The 18,016-nt window shown below is 42.4% G+C and overlaps 1 protein-coding gene across 1 annotated transcript; it reads right to left on the bottom strand.

Annotated features, from left to right (window-relative positions):
- Positions 1-1,344: 1,344 nt before the first annotated feature.
- Positions 1,345-6,510, bottom strand: ankrd1a (ankyrin repeat domain 1a (cardiac muscle)). The gene is made up of 9 exons (XM_021576384.2): positions 6,331-6,510; positions 4,934-5,116; positions 4,704-4,826; positions 4,429-4,536; positions 4,116-4,214; positions 3,822-3,920; positions 3,542-3,640; positions 2,032-2,130; positions 1,345-1,807 (listed from the first exon to the last, which is right to left on the bottom strand). Exons 1-9 carry the CDS (start codon positions 6,355-6,357, stop codon positions 1,715-1,717), a joined length of 930 nt encoding a protein of 309 aa, XP_021432059.2. The 5' UTR covers positions 6,358-6,510; the 3' UTR covers positions 1,345-1,714.
- Positions 6,511-18,016: the final 11,506 nt, after the last annotated feature.

Below are 18,016 nucleotides of genomic sequence, written 5' to 3'. Positions count from 1 at the left end.
TCAGTGAGGTCTCTTGACGCTTTGCATTCTAGTCTTTTCTAAAAAAAAAAACATAAAAAATATCACTCAAATGATTTCCTATTTAAAACATTCTCTAAACCAACAACAACTTTCCATTCCAGCTCACTACTATCACTTCTGTCTGTGTGTTTAGACTGAAACAGGTGAATGTAACCAGAAACTAGCTTTGGTTAATACTCATTTTTTGAGTCTTTTGAGCATACAATTGTACTGTAAGTATTCCAGTAACATATCACCTTGTAAAATCCCACAGTACATGCAATTGCATTTGTCTTGCTCTTGCTCTTGTTGCTGGTGATTCTCTGATCCACCTCTACGCAGACGACACCATTCTGTATACATCTGGCCCTTCTTTGGACACTGTGCTAACAAACCTCCAAATGAGCTTCAATGCCATACAACACTCCTTCCGAGGCCTCCAACGGCTTTTAAATGCAAGTAAAACTAAGTGCATGCTCTTCAACCGATTGCTGCACGCACCCTCACGCCTGACTAGCATCACTACTCTGGACAGTTCTGACTTAGAATATGTGGACAATTACAAATACCTAGGTGTCTGTTTAGACTGTAAACTCTCCTTCCAGACTCACATTAAGCATCCAAAATTAAATCTAGAATCAGCTTCCTATTTCGCAACAAAGCCTTCTTCACTCATGCTGCCAAACATACCCTCGTAAAACTGAACATCCTACCGATCCTTGACTTCGGCGATGTCATTTACAAAATAGCCTCCAACACTCTACTCAGCAAACTGGATGTAGTCTATCACAGTACCATCCGTTTTGTCACCAAAGCCCCATATACTGCCCACCACTGCGACCTGTATGCTCTCATTGGCTGGCCCTCACTACAGATTCGTCGCCAAACCCACTGGCTCCAGATCATCTATAAGTCTCTGCTAGGTAAAGCCCCGCCTTATCTCAGCTCACTGGTCACTATAGCAACACCCACCCGTAGCACGCGCTCCAGCAGGTATATTTCACTGGTTATCCCCAAAGCCAACACTTCCTTTGGCCACCTTTCCTTCCAGTTCTCTGCTGCCAATGATTGGAACGAATTGCAAAAATCCATGAAGCTGGAGTCTTATATATCTCCCTCTCTAACTTTAAGCATCAGCTGTCAGAGCAGCTTACACAGCCAATCTGGAAATAGCACACCCAACTACCTCATCCCCATATTGTTACTTATCTTCTTGCTCTTTTGCACCCCAGTATCTCTACTTGCACATCATCTATCACTCCAGTGTTAACGCTAAATTGTCATTTATTTTGCCTCTATGGCCTATTTATTGCCTTACCTCCCTACTCTTCTACATTTGCACACACTGTACATATATTTTTCTATTGTGTTATTGACTGTACGTTTCTTTATGTGTAACTCTGTGTTGTTGTTTTTGCTTTGCTTTGCTTTATCTTGGCCAGGTCGCAGTTGTAAATGAGAACTTGTTCTCAACTGCCCTACCTGGTTAAATAAAGGTGAAATAAAAATAAAACCAACAATCACATAAATATCCCCAGAATCTCAATAGCCAACTTCAACACAACATCAAAATGCATGGAAGCTACAGCCCTAACATTGGCCAGCAATATCGGCATTCAACAATTCTATCAGTATCAGTTATCAATGACAATCTGAATGAATGGATGGATTTCAATAGCCATAGATCTCCCCAAGACCTTGAGAAGTCATTGTTCTATTTAACAGATTTGTCATTGTTGATGTTACACAGGAGGTTTTTAGCACCACTCTGCCATGCCAGAAGATTCTCACTAGGGGACTTGCCTTCCTGCAAGGGGAAAAAACACAAACATTCAAATGAACTAAGCATTTGTAAAATGGATCACCTTACTGTATCACACATCAATATTCAAATGGACTGTAAATGGCGCTATGCTCACACAATAGCCAGTAACAAACATACCGACATCACTGGAATATACTCAATGAATGTGAAAAGATGAGCCAAAATTGTATGAGGACAGACATGTTGGATGATTATGGAGTACTTACACTGTTCTTAGTTTTAAGACTGGCTCCATACATCAGCAGCAGCCTGATCATTTTGAATCGGTTTATCCTCACAGCATCGTGCATGGGTGTGTCTCCATCCTGGTCATAAACAAAGTAACTATTAAAAACGCAATACACAACCATACTATACAATAGTGCAAATCAAATCAAATCCAAATGTATTGGTCACATACACATATTTAGCAGCCTCATTAAATCTAAATTAAATAGTACCCACAAAACACCAGTCTCAACGTCAACAGTGAAGAGGCGACTCCGGGATGCTGGCCTTCTATGCAGAGTTGCAAAGAAAAAGCCATATCTCAGACTGGCCAATAAAAATAAAAGATTAAGATAGGCATAAGAACACAGACACTGGACAGAGGAACTCTGCCTAGAAGTCCAGCATCCCGGAGTCGCCTCTTTACCGTTGACGTTGAGACTGGTGTTTTGTGGGTACTATTTAATGAAGCTGCCAGTTGAGGACTTGTGAGACGTCTGTTTCTCTAACTAGACACTCTAATGTCCTCTTGCTCAGTTGTGCACCGGGGCCTCCCACTCCTCTTTCTATTCTGTTTAGACTCGATATCTTTAGTTTCTTGGCAATTTTCTCACATGGAATAGCCTTCATTTCTCAGAACAAGAATAGACTGACGAGTTTCAGAAGAAATGTATTTGTTTCTGTCCATTTTGAGCCTGTAATCGAACCCACAAATGCTGATACTCCAGATACTCAACTAGTCTAAAGAAGGCCAGTTTTATTGCTTCTTTAATCAGGACAACAGTTTTCAGCTGTGCTAACATAATTGCAAAATGGTTTTCTAATGATCAATTTGCCTTTTAAAATGATAAACTTGTATTAGCTAACACAACGTGCCATTTGAACACAGGAGTGATGTTTGCTGATAATGGGCCTCTGTACGCCTATGTAGATATTCCATTAAACATCAGCAATTTCCAGCTACAATAGTTATTTCCAACATTAACAATGTCGACACTGTATTTCTGATAAATTTTATGTTATTTTAATGGACAAAAAAAAGAAGCTTTTTTTTCAAAAACAAGGACATTTCTAAGTGACCCCACACTTTTGATCGGTAATGTAAATATTAGGAAGAGCAATGTCGGAGTGGCATTGACTAAAATACAGTAGAACAGAATACAGTATATAAATGAGTAAAGCAGTATGTAAACATTATTAAAGTGGCTAGTGTTCCATTATTAAAGTGGCTAGTGATTCCATGTCCATGTACTGTATATAGGGCAGCAGCCTCTAAGAGTAACTGGGTGGTAGCCGGCAAGTGATGGCTATTTAACAGTCTGATGGCCTTGAGATAGAAGCTATTTTTCAGTCTCTCGGTCCCAGCTTTGGTGCACCTGTACTGACCTCACCTTCTGGATGATAGCGGGAGTACAAATTATAGCATGGAGTATAATTGGTGGGTTTGTGAAGCCTCTCTGTGATTTGCCCCATGCTTGCATTTGTCATATTAGGGTTTGTATGTCTTACTCTGTCTTTAGCGTTGACGTCTGCTCCACAGTGGATGAGGTGCTCAGCACATTCATTGTGTCCCGTCCTCACTGCCACATGGAGAGGAGTGCTGCGCAGCTGAGAGAAAACAGAGAGGGGGGGGTCAGACCACAAACACAGACTGCTCAACTCTCCATATACCATTTAATATGCTCTATATATGGCTCTGTTCTGTATATATCCCTAAGTAAAACCCTATATGTTTTTGATGTTGGGCATCACAAATTGGGTTTAAGGGCTCTCTGTCTCAGTGTTGTACCTTGTCTCTGGAGTTGAACTTCCCTCCTTCATTGAGAAGCAGCTCCAGAGTAGTCAAGCTGCCTCCCCTGCAGGCCCAGTGTACTGAAGTGGCATCCAACTGGAGGGAGTGGGCAAAACAAACAGTGTTAGGATGATGACAGTTCCCAGCCATTCTGAACCATTTCCCATGTACTGTATGTAATTAGAGCTCTGATGAGTGATTGAGTGAGCAAGTGAGTGAGAGTGCGTGTATGCTTGCATGACTGCGTGAGTATCTGAGTTTGTGACTAAGAGAAAGAGAGAGAGAACTTACTCTGTCTTTCTTCTCAATGGAAGCCCCAGCCTCCAGCAGTCTCTTCACAATCTCCACATGGCCCTTGGATGAGGCTTTGTGTAGTGCTGTCCTTAGGAACTGTAAGAGAGGGAGGGCAGACAGAGTTAAGTGAGATTTGTTTGGCTTCCTGTTACTTGTCCTGTGGCATTGTGAGACTAGTGCTATATTGGCCTTCGGCTGTCTGTAACTCAAGATGTTGTATTTCAATCAATGTAGCTTCTGGCATGTCAAAAGACTGACTTAAGATGGCTGTCCATGTGTCATCATAAGAGAGACATGATGCGGTACTCACATGATCACCGACGTTGGGGTCACCTCCATCTGACAGGTACTTCTCAATCACATGCAGTTTATTTTCCATAGCTGCTTTCAGGAACGTGTCTTCATCGACTGTGTCGGGCTGTGTGACAATGAAAAGAGACATGTTGCATTAGCTTAGTGCCGTTTGACTTGTTTTAATCCGTTGCTGGCCTTTCTACATTGAATTCCCTCTCCTTGATTATGGTGAGGGATTTTAAAGAAAGAAGGAGAGAAAGATTGTGTAGAGTGAATAGTGGCGGGACGTACAATGATCTCTGGCTCAGGTTCTTTCCTGTTCTGCACCTTCCTCTCCCTCCTCCTCTTCCTCAGTTTCAGGATGTTGAAAAGGTCATCCACGGTCTCTAGTTTCAGCCGGCCTGATTTGTCGGTCTGAAAAGGAATAAGGTATACAGAATGTTGGGCCACATTTTGAAAGGCAAGTAGAATGTTCAGTGTTTCTAATTGAGTACTAAGCATATGAGGAGCCAAAAACTCACATTGAGATTGACAACTGTGATCTCCTCCTGAGTGCTGTTCTCATTCTCCTCTGGGATGAGGTCTTTGTGTGACCTCCGGCCATCCTGTTTCTCCTGGTTGACGGCTGCCTCGTACACACTCTCTGAACACGCCCCCGATAGGTGCTGGCCTGCCTCCTTTCCCTCACACCTTTTACCAGTGACCTGGGAGAGAAAACAGATTGGAGATGAGCTGGCCATCCACCTACGCAGTACTTTCTATTCCAAGAAAGGAAAAAACAGAATGGAGGACAGGCTTTCACAACAAAGCCTTCCCTCTGTGAGATTTTTCTGTCCTAATAAAGGACCAAAGAAGGAAGTATTGGGGTGCTAATAGAGAAATGTGTGCTGTCTAATGTCCAACTCATTTACAGACTGATCAAAGCCAACCCTTTTAGATGACTGGGCAGACAACCAACTGCTGGATTATTTTGGACCAAATGAAAACCATAATGTTTTGTTAATTGTATGTACAGATAGATGTAGGATCTTAATTTGAGCATGTTTGCTACAGCAGAAAAATAATCCTGCAGCACAGGAAATGTGAATTATTATGTGGATTATAATTAATGGACATTTTTGTAGGAGATTGATACAGTTTTCATGAGGGAAAATCAAGTCTGAAATGTGTGGAAAGATTGAAAAATGGAGATTACCAAACGGAAAAATCTCCTACAGAGCCGGCTCTAGCCTTTTGGGGGCCCTAAACTAGATTTGGTTGCCCCCCCTCCCCTTGCAGGCAAAACATTTTAGTGGCTCCCCTCTTGACAGCAGAGAGATTTTTTTGTTTTAAAGTACATTTCCTGCAATTCTACATATTTTGCCATGGGGTGTAGAGAAAATGTTGCCGTGGTAAAGCTAGTGCTCTGCAGTTCTACACAGCAATTTTCTAAGACATTTCCTGCAATTCTATACATTTTGCCATGATTTATACCATTTTAGTAATATCATAGTGAGAGTGACTTAAAACATTTATGGGGGCCCCCTGGAGGACAGGGCCTCTAGGCATGTGCCCTGCATGCCCGATTGCTATTCAGCCATGATTACTACAAGTTTAGATAGCTGGCTAGACTAATTTACCAATATACAAATTGTTAGTTGACATTGCTAATTGAGTGACTGTCAGTGATTGGCATAACAAGATAAAAATTGCTGATGCAGAACCAAATTTCGAACTTGCACCTTATATATATTCTACGAGTCTAACTCTCAACAGTAAATTGAGAGCAAGACAGAGGCCCTAAGCGTTTATGCCTGGAGCCGGCCCTGTCTACCTATCAGAGACTAATATTGTCAGCAACATCTAGAATGCCCAAACCCAGAGGAAATAATGGATTAGGCAGAGTGAATCCCGATCACACATACAAAAAACAACCTACCAGCTCTTCAACGCTGTGCAGTCCCATGTCTAGTCTGTCTGTGTGATAAAAAGTATTCCGGTGTCTCAACTCCCGAAGTGGCCAGTGTCAATTCTGTTCTGGGTGAGGATGAGATCCATCATCTCTTATATAGCCTACGAGTTTGTGATTAGGAACCAAAAAAAACTGAAATGAGGTCATGTTTCCCGCTATTCACCCTTTACCATCTCGCGCAGCCCCAGCCAAGGTGTCTCGTCAGTGGTCACGCCTGGCATGCGTCCGTGGTATGCGCTGATGTCACCATTGCTGGCTTGTAAAAATGTAATTCCTAAACCGCTAGACACCTTCAATCATTTGCACTCTACTCATAGATAAGGTGACATCGCAGAATGCCTGCCTAATGGCTAGTCAGTCAGAGCTGATTTATTGCGCGGACGGTGACAAAACTGCTCAACTATGCGCTTCCGTTCATGATACCCACTCGCACTTGCCATACACAGCTGACTGACACATGCAGCTTGAGTTCGACACGTACAAGGTCATACGGTAAAAAGGTACATGATGAGAGGTCCTTACCTCATATATGCTGCTATTTAAAGACAACGAAAAGTGCCACGAAAAAATATATCATTGAACTTACAATTTGACGAGGCTACTATATAATATGCCTAATAGATGCATGGTTCTTTTGGGGGGGGGGGGGGGGGGGGGGGGGGGGGGTTGTTTAACACTTCACATAATTCTGTATATAGGCTTACTAGCTAGTAATATTAATAATTACAATAGGTATAATCAATAGCAGTGCAGTCATAAGGTCACTATTTGGCATGAACCAATATAACAATTTTGCAATTTTAAATTGTGTTATAACTGTTTTATAAATATAAACTATGTAGACTGTGGCTTAATTAATGCAAAATGTTACCAAAAAAGTCAATTCCATAGTAGGCCTGTCAGTTATGAATTTTTTGGATCACTCATGTCAAAGTACATGTTCATAACTACAGAGTAACTCATTAAAACATTATTGCTGGTAAACTAATTTGAATGGTGCCCCTATAAATGTCGGTCTGTTATGGCAAGCATGTGGAGGCATGTGCATGGTCAGCAGCTGCCTTTTTTAGAGAACACAGCTTGAACTGTAGGCTAGATCTGACATTCAGACATCCATTTAGTAGGCTACCAACATCACTCATTTTACCTGTCCTTAAAAGGCCACAGAAGAGGCTGGTTGTGTGTGTCACAGGTTAAGTCTAGTAGTATCACTACCACAAACAAGATCATGAAAATGATTATGATGCTGACAAGGAAAATCACTGTATTGTACTGTATTAATTGCCTTTCAAACTATTGGTATGACCAAGACAACCTCTTTTGTTTCATCACCCTTGTCTTTGTGCCTCTATCTACAAGGTACAATGAGTTTCAATGGATGACCACTGAGCAGCTGTAGTTGTTTGCACCATGTCCTTTGTACTTGATAAGACTCTGCTCCAGTAGCCTGCAGGTCACAGTGTCAAGTCCTGAGGGATATAGGAGTATTTCTGAATTAAAAATAGGCCTGTGTGAGATTCCTGTTCTTGAAATATATCTTGTTGATTCTAAAAATAGCAGTGTAAATCCTGCAGCTGTATTTATCAGTTTTTATGATAAGGTGCAGTTGGACATTGTATTGTCGTTAGTATATTATTGTATCATATTTCTGTGAGCATTGATGCCATGCTTACACAAGTTCAGCATCTAGTTTTGGCAACTAACATGAATTCAAAGTCAAATCAAGAACAAATTCAACCATGCCATTGGATTTAGTTTAAAGGTTAGCTGAAAAACAGAAAATCAACTAAATTCCTTGAAGTTAATGACTTTTCACAAATCCAATCAGCTTTCCATTGATTCAACATAGATTTTTTAAAAGTTTTTTATTGAAATGACGCGTAAACAACATTGATTCAACCAGTTTGTATGGTATAATAATGATGACAGAACTCTTCCGTGGTCGCACATTGAGATTTGTGGTTGCAAGTATGATTTAATTATGCAAGCTGTATCATGAGGTGTGATTTTTTTTACAACAGTCACAAACTTGTAACTTGACATTTGAATACATTCAATAAGATTTGCAAGCATAATTTTTTACAGAATTATTACAAGTCCATTTACAACAATTCATATTCTGCTGTGAATATAAAATACACTTGGAGATTTTTTTTATTTTTTATCTGTGCATACTCAAAAATCTGTCCCTATTGTCACGTTGGATTCGTAAACTTGTAGAATGTTTTGTAAGTTTGTAGAAAGAGATTTGCAAGTAAAAAAAACTGTTTTGAGCAGCTTTGCTGGCAGGAACTTTTGATCAGCCAAAACCACATAGAAATATGATTTACAGATCTGTCATTGAAAGCAAGTCTAAGAAGCGGTAGATCTGTTTTATGTGCGCCGTTTCTATGCTTCCTGTTCTTACGTTTTGTTTTTGCGTCTGAAAAGATATTTCACAGCGGTTTGATTGGTACAATGATTCTCTACATTGCTTGTTTTGTCACATAAACTGAAATTAGGAAAACTATTATATTTTTTTGCAACCAAGAAATGGTGGAGCGATTTCTACATATTGCACAGTTAACATGTGAAATATAATCACAGATATTTCACCTATGTATAAATGTGAAGCATCCGTTTGGCGTTTCCACTTACTACCAAATATGGTGATGAGAGGAAGCTCAGTAGCCGGCAGTGAGAGAAGAGATGGATTTTGGCCAACATTCTGCAACTTTTCTCATGATTGAAACATTTGATCTCCATACAGTTTTCTGTTTCCAAAACTAGAAACTGTAACAAACATAGTGGACTGCATTTTGTAGACTTTACCCTTTGCCAAAGTTGCGTTGTTTAAAGGAGTGCGAGGATGAATTTAGTTATTGCATACATGCACGTCACAGAGTAGGCGTTCCCTAATGGGAAATGCACAAATAAATGCTAGAACATGCCAATAGGATCTTACTAACTTGTGCTAGGCTCTGTCACCTCCTTGCTTGTTCTGCCCATTATGCTTAATTTGCTCCCATTGGAAATTACAGGCTCTGGTCTATCTTGGGTTAGTTATACAAATCTTTGATATAATGGTACATTTCATTTGAAATTGACAGCAGCTCATGTCAGCTAAACTGGCTTCTGATATTCATCCTCATTTCACTATCAACTGACTGGCTTCATCAGGCAGCTTTAGATGTGAGTAGAAAGCACATATATTTGCTAGTTAAACATCTGGTTGATAACATGTAGCTAGCGAACGTTAGCTAAATTGAAACTGCTGGGGGGGAAACAGTAGCTAATAATGTTATGTTACTGGAAAATAAAAACAATATATTTTAAAGAATTGTTACTGACTTTTGAACACTTTTTGTCAAACTACTTCATTCCACTGCCTGTTTATTGATTAAATAGGCTGTATTGGTAACATTTAGCTGAATAGGCTTAAACACATATACATGCATGCTTAATTAGCCTAGTTAGCCAAATGACTACCTGACTAGGCTTATTGTTATTCATGTTTTTGTTGTTATTGCATTTCAGCTGGACAGGGAGGAATATTATTAGAAACCAGAATGCTGCCAGACAACCACAGGGCCATAGAGGTATAACAGTCAGTAATATTATTAGAAACCAGAATGCTGCCAGACAACCACAGGGCCATAGAAGTATAACAGTCAGTAATATTATTAGAAACCAGAATGCTGCCAGACAACCGCAGGGCCATAGAGGTATAACAGTCAGTAATATTATTAGAAACCAGAATGCTGCCAGACAACCACAGGGCCATAGAGGTATAACAGTCAGTAATATTATTAGAAGCGATTTCTTGGAACAGCCTTGGTCAGGGAGGTGACCAAGAACCCAATGGTCACTTTGGCAAAATACCAGAGTTCGTCTGTGGAGATGGGAAAACTTTCCAGAAAGACAACCATCTCTGCAGCACTCCACCAATCAGGCCTTTAGGGTAGAGTAGCCAGACGGAAGCCACTCCTCAGTAAAAGGCACATGACAGCCCACTTGGAGTTTGTCAAAAGGTACCTAAAGGACTCTCAGACCATGAGAAACAAGATTCTATGGTCTGATGAAACCAAGATTGAATGCCAAGTGGCACGTCTGAAGGAAACCTGGCACCATCCCTATGGTGAAGCATGGTGGTGGCAGCATCATGTTGTGGGGATGTTTTTCAGCAGCAGGGACTGGGGGACTGGTCAGGATGGAGGGAAAGATGAACGAAGCAAAGTACAGAGAGATACAGAGCACTCAGGACCTCAGACTGGGGTGAAGGTTCACCTTCCAACAGGACAATTACCCTAAGCACACAGCCAAGACAACACAGGATTGGCTTCGAGACAAGTCTCTGAATGACCTTGAGTGTGCCCAACCAGAGCCAGGACTTGAACCCGATCTAACATCTCTGGAGACCTAAAAATAGCTGTGCAACGACGCTCCCCATCCAAGCTGACAGAGCTTGAGAGGATCTGCAGAGAAGAATGGGAGAAACTCCCCAAACACAGGTGTGCAAAGCTTGTAGCGTCATACCCAAGAAGACTCGAGGCTGTAATCACTGCCAAAAGTGCTTCATCAAAGTACTGCGTTAAGGGTCTGAATACTTATGTGAATGTGCTATTTACGTTTTATTTTAAATAGATTTGCAAACATTTCTAAACCTGTTTTTGCCTTGTCATTATGGGGTATTATGTGTATATTGATGAGGAAAAAAACTATTTAGTCAATTTCAGAATAAGGCTGTAACGTAACAAAATGTGGAAAAAGTCAAGGGGTCTGAATGTACTGTACATTAATAAAAATGTATACACCCTGGACATGACACTTGCATTGATTTTAGACCTTTAGGTAAGCACCAAGTGCTGTCTTGTTGGAGAAAGTCTGCATGTTGTATGATGTTTAAGTTACCAAAGTAGTTAGTAAAAATGTTTAGAACAGACTATTAAAAATGTACTGTTTTGTAACAACTTGAACATGATTAGTTTATACCAAACTTTATTGAGTTTGGTGATCATCCCCCAAATTTGGCCTTTGAAAGCCTTGATATTTGCTGATAACTGACAACAGAGTGGCAGGTTCTTTTGATGTGCTGCTCTTAACTTCCATGGCCCAGCAGACTCACCTGGGGACAGGGGGATTGACACGCATGAGTTTTGGAGTGAGTACAGTAAATGGATAATATGCTATAATACGCTCATCACTTAGAAAGACAGCAATTGTGATGGAGATTTGCATAGTGCATAAAGTATATTACCACCAGCGGTGTTTACTTCTCTGCTCTGGAGAGATCACAGGTCAGAAGGCTCTGGAGAGATCACAGGTCAGAAGGCTCTGGAGAGATCACAGGTCAGAAGGCTCTGGAGAGATCACAGGTCAGAAGGCTCTGGAGAGATCACAGGTCAGAAGGCTCTGGAGAGATCACAGGTCAGAAGGCTCTGGAGAGATCACAGGTCAGAAGGCTCTGGAGAGATCACAGGTCAGAAGGCTCTGGAGATCTTTGGAATATTTTCTGTGCCACCTGTAAAGAGATGGATAGAGGTACTGAATGCAATTGACAGAGAGAGCAAGAGAGTTAACATTTACATTGTTGATTATTACATGAGGACTCTAAGGGTACCTTCCAATCAGACAAATGGATGCGTAAAAGACACAGCATCCCAATGGCTTTCAAAGGGAGGAGTGTGTTGGGGGAGAGGGTTGTGCTGTCCTGTCTGTCAGAAAACCAATTCAAAATGTAAAACAACGTTTTCCCCCGAGCAAACAGGTGTGTTGGACATCCGTTTCAACCTTTGTGATTGAAGGCAACCTTAGTCAGTGGTTCAAGTTCTATCTTCATGTCTGTAACTTCGCTCTCACTCTCCCTAAGCCCTCAACTTTGACCTCCCATTGGCCCAGGGCCTCCTGCCAAACCATCTAATGAGTCTCTTTGATAGGGAGTTACTCCAGGAGTAGATGTGTTAATGGTGCATAGGGCTTCTTCACTCCTCATGTAAGTGGATGATTATACATATATATACAGTGGGGCAAAAAAGTATTAGGTCAACCACCAATTGTGCAAGTTCTCCCACTTAAAAATATGAGAGAGGCCTGTAATTTTCATCATAGGTACACTTCAACTATGACAGACAAAATGAGAGAAAAAAATCCAGAAAATCACATTGTAAGATTTTTAATTAATTTATTTGCTAATTATGGTGGAAAATAAGTATTTGGTCACCTACAAACAGGCAAGATTTCTGGCTCTCACAGAGAGCCTCCACTCGTTACCTGTATTAATGGCACCTGTTTGAACTTGTTATCAGTATAAAAGACACCTGTCCACAACCTCAAACAGTCACACTCCAAACTCCACTATGGCCAAGACCAAAGAGCTGTCAAAGAACACCAGAAACAAAATTGTAGGCTGGAAAGACCAGGCTGGAAAGACTGAATCTGCAATAGGTAAGCAGCTTGGTTTGAAGAAATCAACTGTGGGAGCAATTATTAGGAAATGGAAGACATACAAGACCACTGATAATCTCCCTCGATCTGGGGCTCCACGCAAGATCTCACCCCATGGGGTCAAAATGATCACAAGAACGGTGAGCAAAAATCCCAGAACCACACGGGGGGACCTAGTGAATGACCTGCAGAGAGCTGGGACCAAAGTAACAAAGCCTACCATCAGTAACATACTACGCCGCCAGGGACTCAAATCCTGCAGTGCCAGACGTGTCCCCCTGCTTAAGCCAGTACATGTCCAGGCCCGTCTGAAGTTTGCTAGAGAGCATTTGGATGATCCAGAAGAAGATTGGGAGAATGTCATATGGTCAGATGAAACCAAAATATAACTTTTTGGTAAAAACTCAACTCGTCGTGTTTGGATGACAAAGAATGCTGAGTTGCATCCAAAGAACACCATACCTACTGTGAAGTATGGGGGTGAAAACATCATGCTTTGGGGCTGTTTTTCTGCAAAGGGACCAGGACGACTGATCCGTGTAAAGGAAAGAATGAATGGGACCATGTATCGTGATATTTTGAGTGAAAACTTCCTTCCATCAGCAGGGCATTGAAGATGAAACGTGGCTGGGTCTTTCAGCATGACAATGATCCCAAACACACCGCCCAGGCAACGAAGGAGTGGCTTCGTAAGAAGCATTTCAAGGTATTGGAGTGGCCTAGCCAGTCTCCAGATCTCAACCTCATAGAAAATCTTTGGAGGGAGTTGAAAGTCCGTGTTACCCAGCAACAGCCCCAAAACATCTCTGCTCTAGAGGAGATCTGAATGTAGGAATGGGCCAAAATACCAGCAACAGTGTGTGAAAACCTTGTGAAGACTTACAGAAAACGTTTGACCTCTTTCATTGCCAACAAAGGGTATATAACAAAGTATTGAGAAACTTTTGTTATTGACCAAATACTTATGTGCCACCAAATTTAATTTTTCTTCTCATTTTGTCTGTCATAGTTGAAGTGTAGGTATGATGAAAATTACAGGCCTCTCATCTTTTTAAGTAGGAGAACTTGCACAGTTGGTGGCTGACTAAATACTTTTTTGCCCCACTATATATATATATATATATATATGTTTTTTTTAAACACATTGAACCTGGTCGTGACTGATGCTGCTAAAAGTTCTGTCAATGCCACAGGCTACTTTGGCATCTTATACAAACTGTACACCTTGTTCTCAGCCTCCATACAACGATGGGCCATCCTGAAAAAACATGTGGATATCACTTTGAAGATGTGGACTGAGACAAGGTGGGAGCGTAAAGTTAAGAGCGTCGAGCCACTGATGTATCAGGCAGCAGCGGTGAGAGAGGCACTGATTGAGGTGAGGGATCAAACCAAAGACCCTGTGATAAAGATTGAGGCCCAGTCCTTGTCAGAGGAGGTGGGATCATATCGCTTCAGCATCTGTACAGTGGTGTGGTGTGACAGCTTGAGCCAGATCCAACATGTGAGAAAGCTGATGCAGTCTCCCAAGATGCATGTGGATGTTGCAGTCAGTCTTCTCAGAAAGACAGAGAGAGGTCTCTACAGGTCAACAGGCTTTATGACTGCACAAACATCAGCCAAGGATATTTGTGAGGGTGTGAATGTAGAGGCCGTTCTACAACAAAAAAGACTGAGGTCCACAAAGCGGCACTTTTCATACGAAGCATTTGTTGAGCCTTTGAGTGATGTCCTGAAGAAGCTGGAGGGGACATTTTTCAATGTTGTTGTTGATGCTGCAACCTCAGCCCTTCAGGAAAGATTTTCCACATTGGTAAATGTGAGAGAGAAGTTTGGAGTGCTGGGCTGAAGGGGGGGGGATTGCCCAGGGACACATACAAACGAGATCCGTCACTGTGTGTGTATGTACGGGATACACATGGTATACACCATCCAATTCAATTCTTACTTGTAGGGTCCTTCGACAATGCAACAACAATAAGAAATAATACAAGATAAGAATACAAACATTAAGTGAATGGCTCAGTAGAATATGTATATTCTTAATTTCATACCAGCAGCTGCTGTATTGCTAAGCAAAGTGACTTCTGGTTACTCTTTTATAATTGTCATAGTCATTATTATTATTATAATAGCGTCTCTGTAGCTATGGCACCCAGAATAGCTTCTGGCAGTGTGTCTTTGACCTTGGTCTCAAGAGTGCAAAAAATAATTACACACACACACACACACACACACACACACACACGAGTCATGACCACTTGTAATACTCATTATAAACTCTGTCATGCTGAGTTAATCATTGCCCAAGGTCAGTGGGTTACCGGGCAAGGAGGATCATTCTGACACCCCTAATCTCTAGTGGGGCATCAACACATATGCACCCCCCAAAACCCCCCTCATTAGTAACACCTCTGGCTCCAGGGGCTATTAATAATCATGGCCCTCCCGCTCAGTCTACTCTTCAGCCCACAGAAGGGTTTTGGGGTCTCGTGCCAAAATACGTCTCACTCATGAATCTGATTTCAGTCATAAACACACACCTGTACAACCTCACATACGTCGCACATAACTTGTAAAAACAGTCCATATTTAGAGTGGACTGTTCCCTGTTTACTGATTGAGTGCTTTATCGTCGGCATGGCAAAGAGAAGCAGCATTCCCTCTGTTTCTCTAACATGCTGGAGGGGTGACTGATGATACACAGTATTTAGCTCTGCATTTGTTGTGTTGGAACCTAAATAAGTTGGCACCAGCCCTCAGCTGAAGAGAACACCATCATGTACAGTTCAAGTCGGAAGTTTACATACACTTAAGTTGGAGTCATTAAAACTCATTTTTTAACCACTCCACAAATTTTGTTAACAAACTATAGTTTTGACAAGTCGGTTAGGACATCTACGTTGTGCATGACACAAGTAATTTTTCCAACAATTGTTTACAGACAGATTATTTCACTTATAATTCACTGTATCACTGAGGAGTGTGTATCACTGTAACCCTAACCCACTCCCACCCTTACAGTTACACACTCCTCCCCCATAAACCCACCCCACCCTCACAGTTACACACTCCTCCTCCATAAACCCATCTCCACCATCACGGTTACACACTCCTCCCACATAAACCCACCCTCACAGTTACACACTCCTCCCACATAAACCCACCCACAGTTACACACTCCTCCCCCTTAAACCCGCCCCCACCATCACGGTTACACACTCGTCCCCCTTAAACCCACCCTACCCTCAGTTACACACTCCTCCTCCATAAACTCACTGTTGATGCTGTTTTACTTCCTGTGGGGAAGCAAGTGGGAGAGGCTGAGGAGGGAGGTGGTCAAGAGGCCCAGGTCCAAGGGGGGGGGGAAAGGCTTGCCTGACCTCTACTTGTTCCTGGGCAGCCGCTACACAGCGTTACATCTCACTCTTGCCACCTCCCCGGTCAACAACAAGACCCAGGCCCTCGCACGGTTCTGGCTGGGATGTTACCTCAGGACCCTGAGGCTGATCCCAGTCGACCTGCGAGCCCCAGTCTCTTTCCTGCTCCCCACACACTACGTCCAGCTCCAGACGTTTTTAAGATATTTTAAACTGGAGAAAGAAGCAGTCACGGTTGTAACTAAACCTCGCTCTCTTCTCTCTCTTGTGCAGGAGCAGGAACCAGTGTGTCCAGTGCGCAGGCTTGCTATAGGCGAGCCCATAACGGTTTGGCATAACGTGTACCCATCCTGCTCTTCTGATTCGGCACTGGGACCTGTCCTGGATGGTTGCCCACGAGTTCCTCCCGGTCAGGGCCGTTATGCCCTCCCGGGACATGGCGAGGATATCCGCGTGCCCCTACCAGGCTGCGGCCAAGAGGGGTCGGTGAGGCACTTGCTCTGGGAGTGCAGAGCCACCAGGGACCTGTAGAAGGAAGCAGGCTCCCTGATTTCCCTGTGTCTGCCAGCAGGGGAGGACCTAACGGCCCAGCTCGTGTCTGAAGGATGCACAGTGGTCCTCCCGCAACCTGCTGGTAGTGAAACGAGTAGAGACCACCCCCCAGGCAGTGGCCATGGTAGTCACGGAAGCCCTGGGGTGGTACAGAAGAAAGGGGGCCTCGACCCCAGGCGAAGGGTCCCCCACAACACCCAAGGTCCCGGCGGTCACGGCCTGACAGCGCTGTGGCGCCTAGGGGAGGGATCTCCTCTGGGCCCCGACGGACAGGACGGTAATTGATTCGGAGGAGCAGGAGGAGGCGAGTTTGATAAGGACTCACACCGTTCCTGTACAAAAGACAGAAGAAAGCCTTTTAACAGTAACTTTTTAAAATGTTTTTCATGTCTTAAAAATGTGTTACCTTCATTAAATCATTTGTACACATTTTAAATGGCTTTTTACAGAATTTGATGTTTTTTACAAGAAAAATTAATTTTATTCATGGATGTTTCTATTGGTTTTAACAACATGTACTTTTAAACTAATTTAAATGTAACATTCAAATGCTGTGTTTTATGCTTTTATGCCGTTTTTATGTGTATAAAATTGTGCAAAAATACATGAGCTGTTTTAAAAGGAAGTGCAACAATAAAACTTTTCCAAAAGAAAGAATAAACACTGTTGACCTGCGCTCTTTTTTATACTCTCATCTTAACATCTTAAAGATATGGCACACTTCATGCCACACACAGCGAAGAGAGACGGGTTAACCCAATGGCATGGTCAGAATGTTGGATAAACATTCCAGCCCAAGGACAGGTGTAATGGGTGGGGCTGGACAAGAGAGACCCTGTGGTGTGGAAGACCGACCTAACACCAGGCACGGGATAAAACCTGATCCCCAGACCCAAGGCTAGAGAGGGGACTCGAGGAAGTGTAGTAGTTAGGGGATAAATCATAATAGGGGGAGTAGAGTAGTTGGTGTCATTGTGATATGTGAGGCACAGAAATAGACCCACCCAAACCCAGATCTCGTGCAGGATGGGTGTGAAGGATTAGGGACAAGGTTGTTTCCCCCAAGGAGTTCACATGTCCGGTTGTCAGACAGGACATTGATGTGTTGTAAAACATACCGCTCAGTCTAAAGAGCAGCAGGGAGTAGCACATATGTGACAAGTATGTGATCTTTCTTCTATTTGTGGAACAAAGAGATCATTGGGACAACGTTTTCTACAGCTGCTTCAAAATATTTATTCTAATATTTTCAAAGACTCAACAGATGTTTTTGTTTTTTTGTTGAACAGAAGGGTCCA

The sequence above is a fragment of the Oncorhynchus mykiss genome, chromosome 20 (genome assembly GCF_013265735.2).
Source record: "Oncorhynchus mykiss isolate Arlee chromosome 20, USDA_OmykA_1.1, whole genome shotgun sequence".
NCBI classification, from domain to species: domain Eukaryota; kingdom Metazoa; phylum Chordata; class Actinopteri; order Salmoniformes; family Salmonidae; genus Oncorhynchus; species Oncorhynchus mykiss.
The sequence above is the reverse complement of the archived record's forward strand: the minus strand, read 5'-3'. Positions and strand labels throughout refer to the sequence as shown.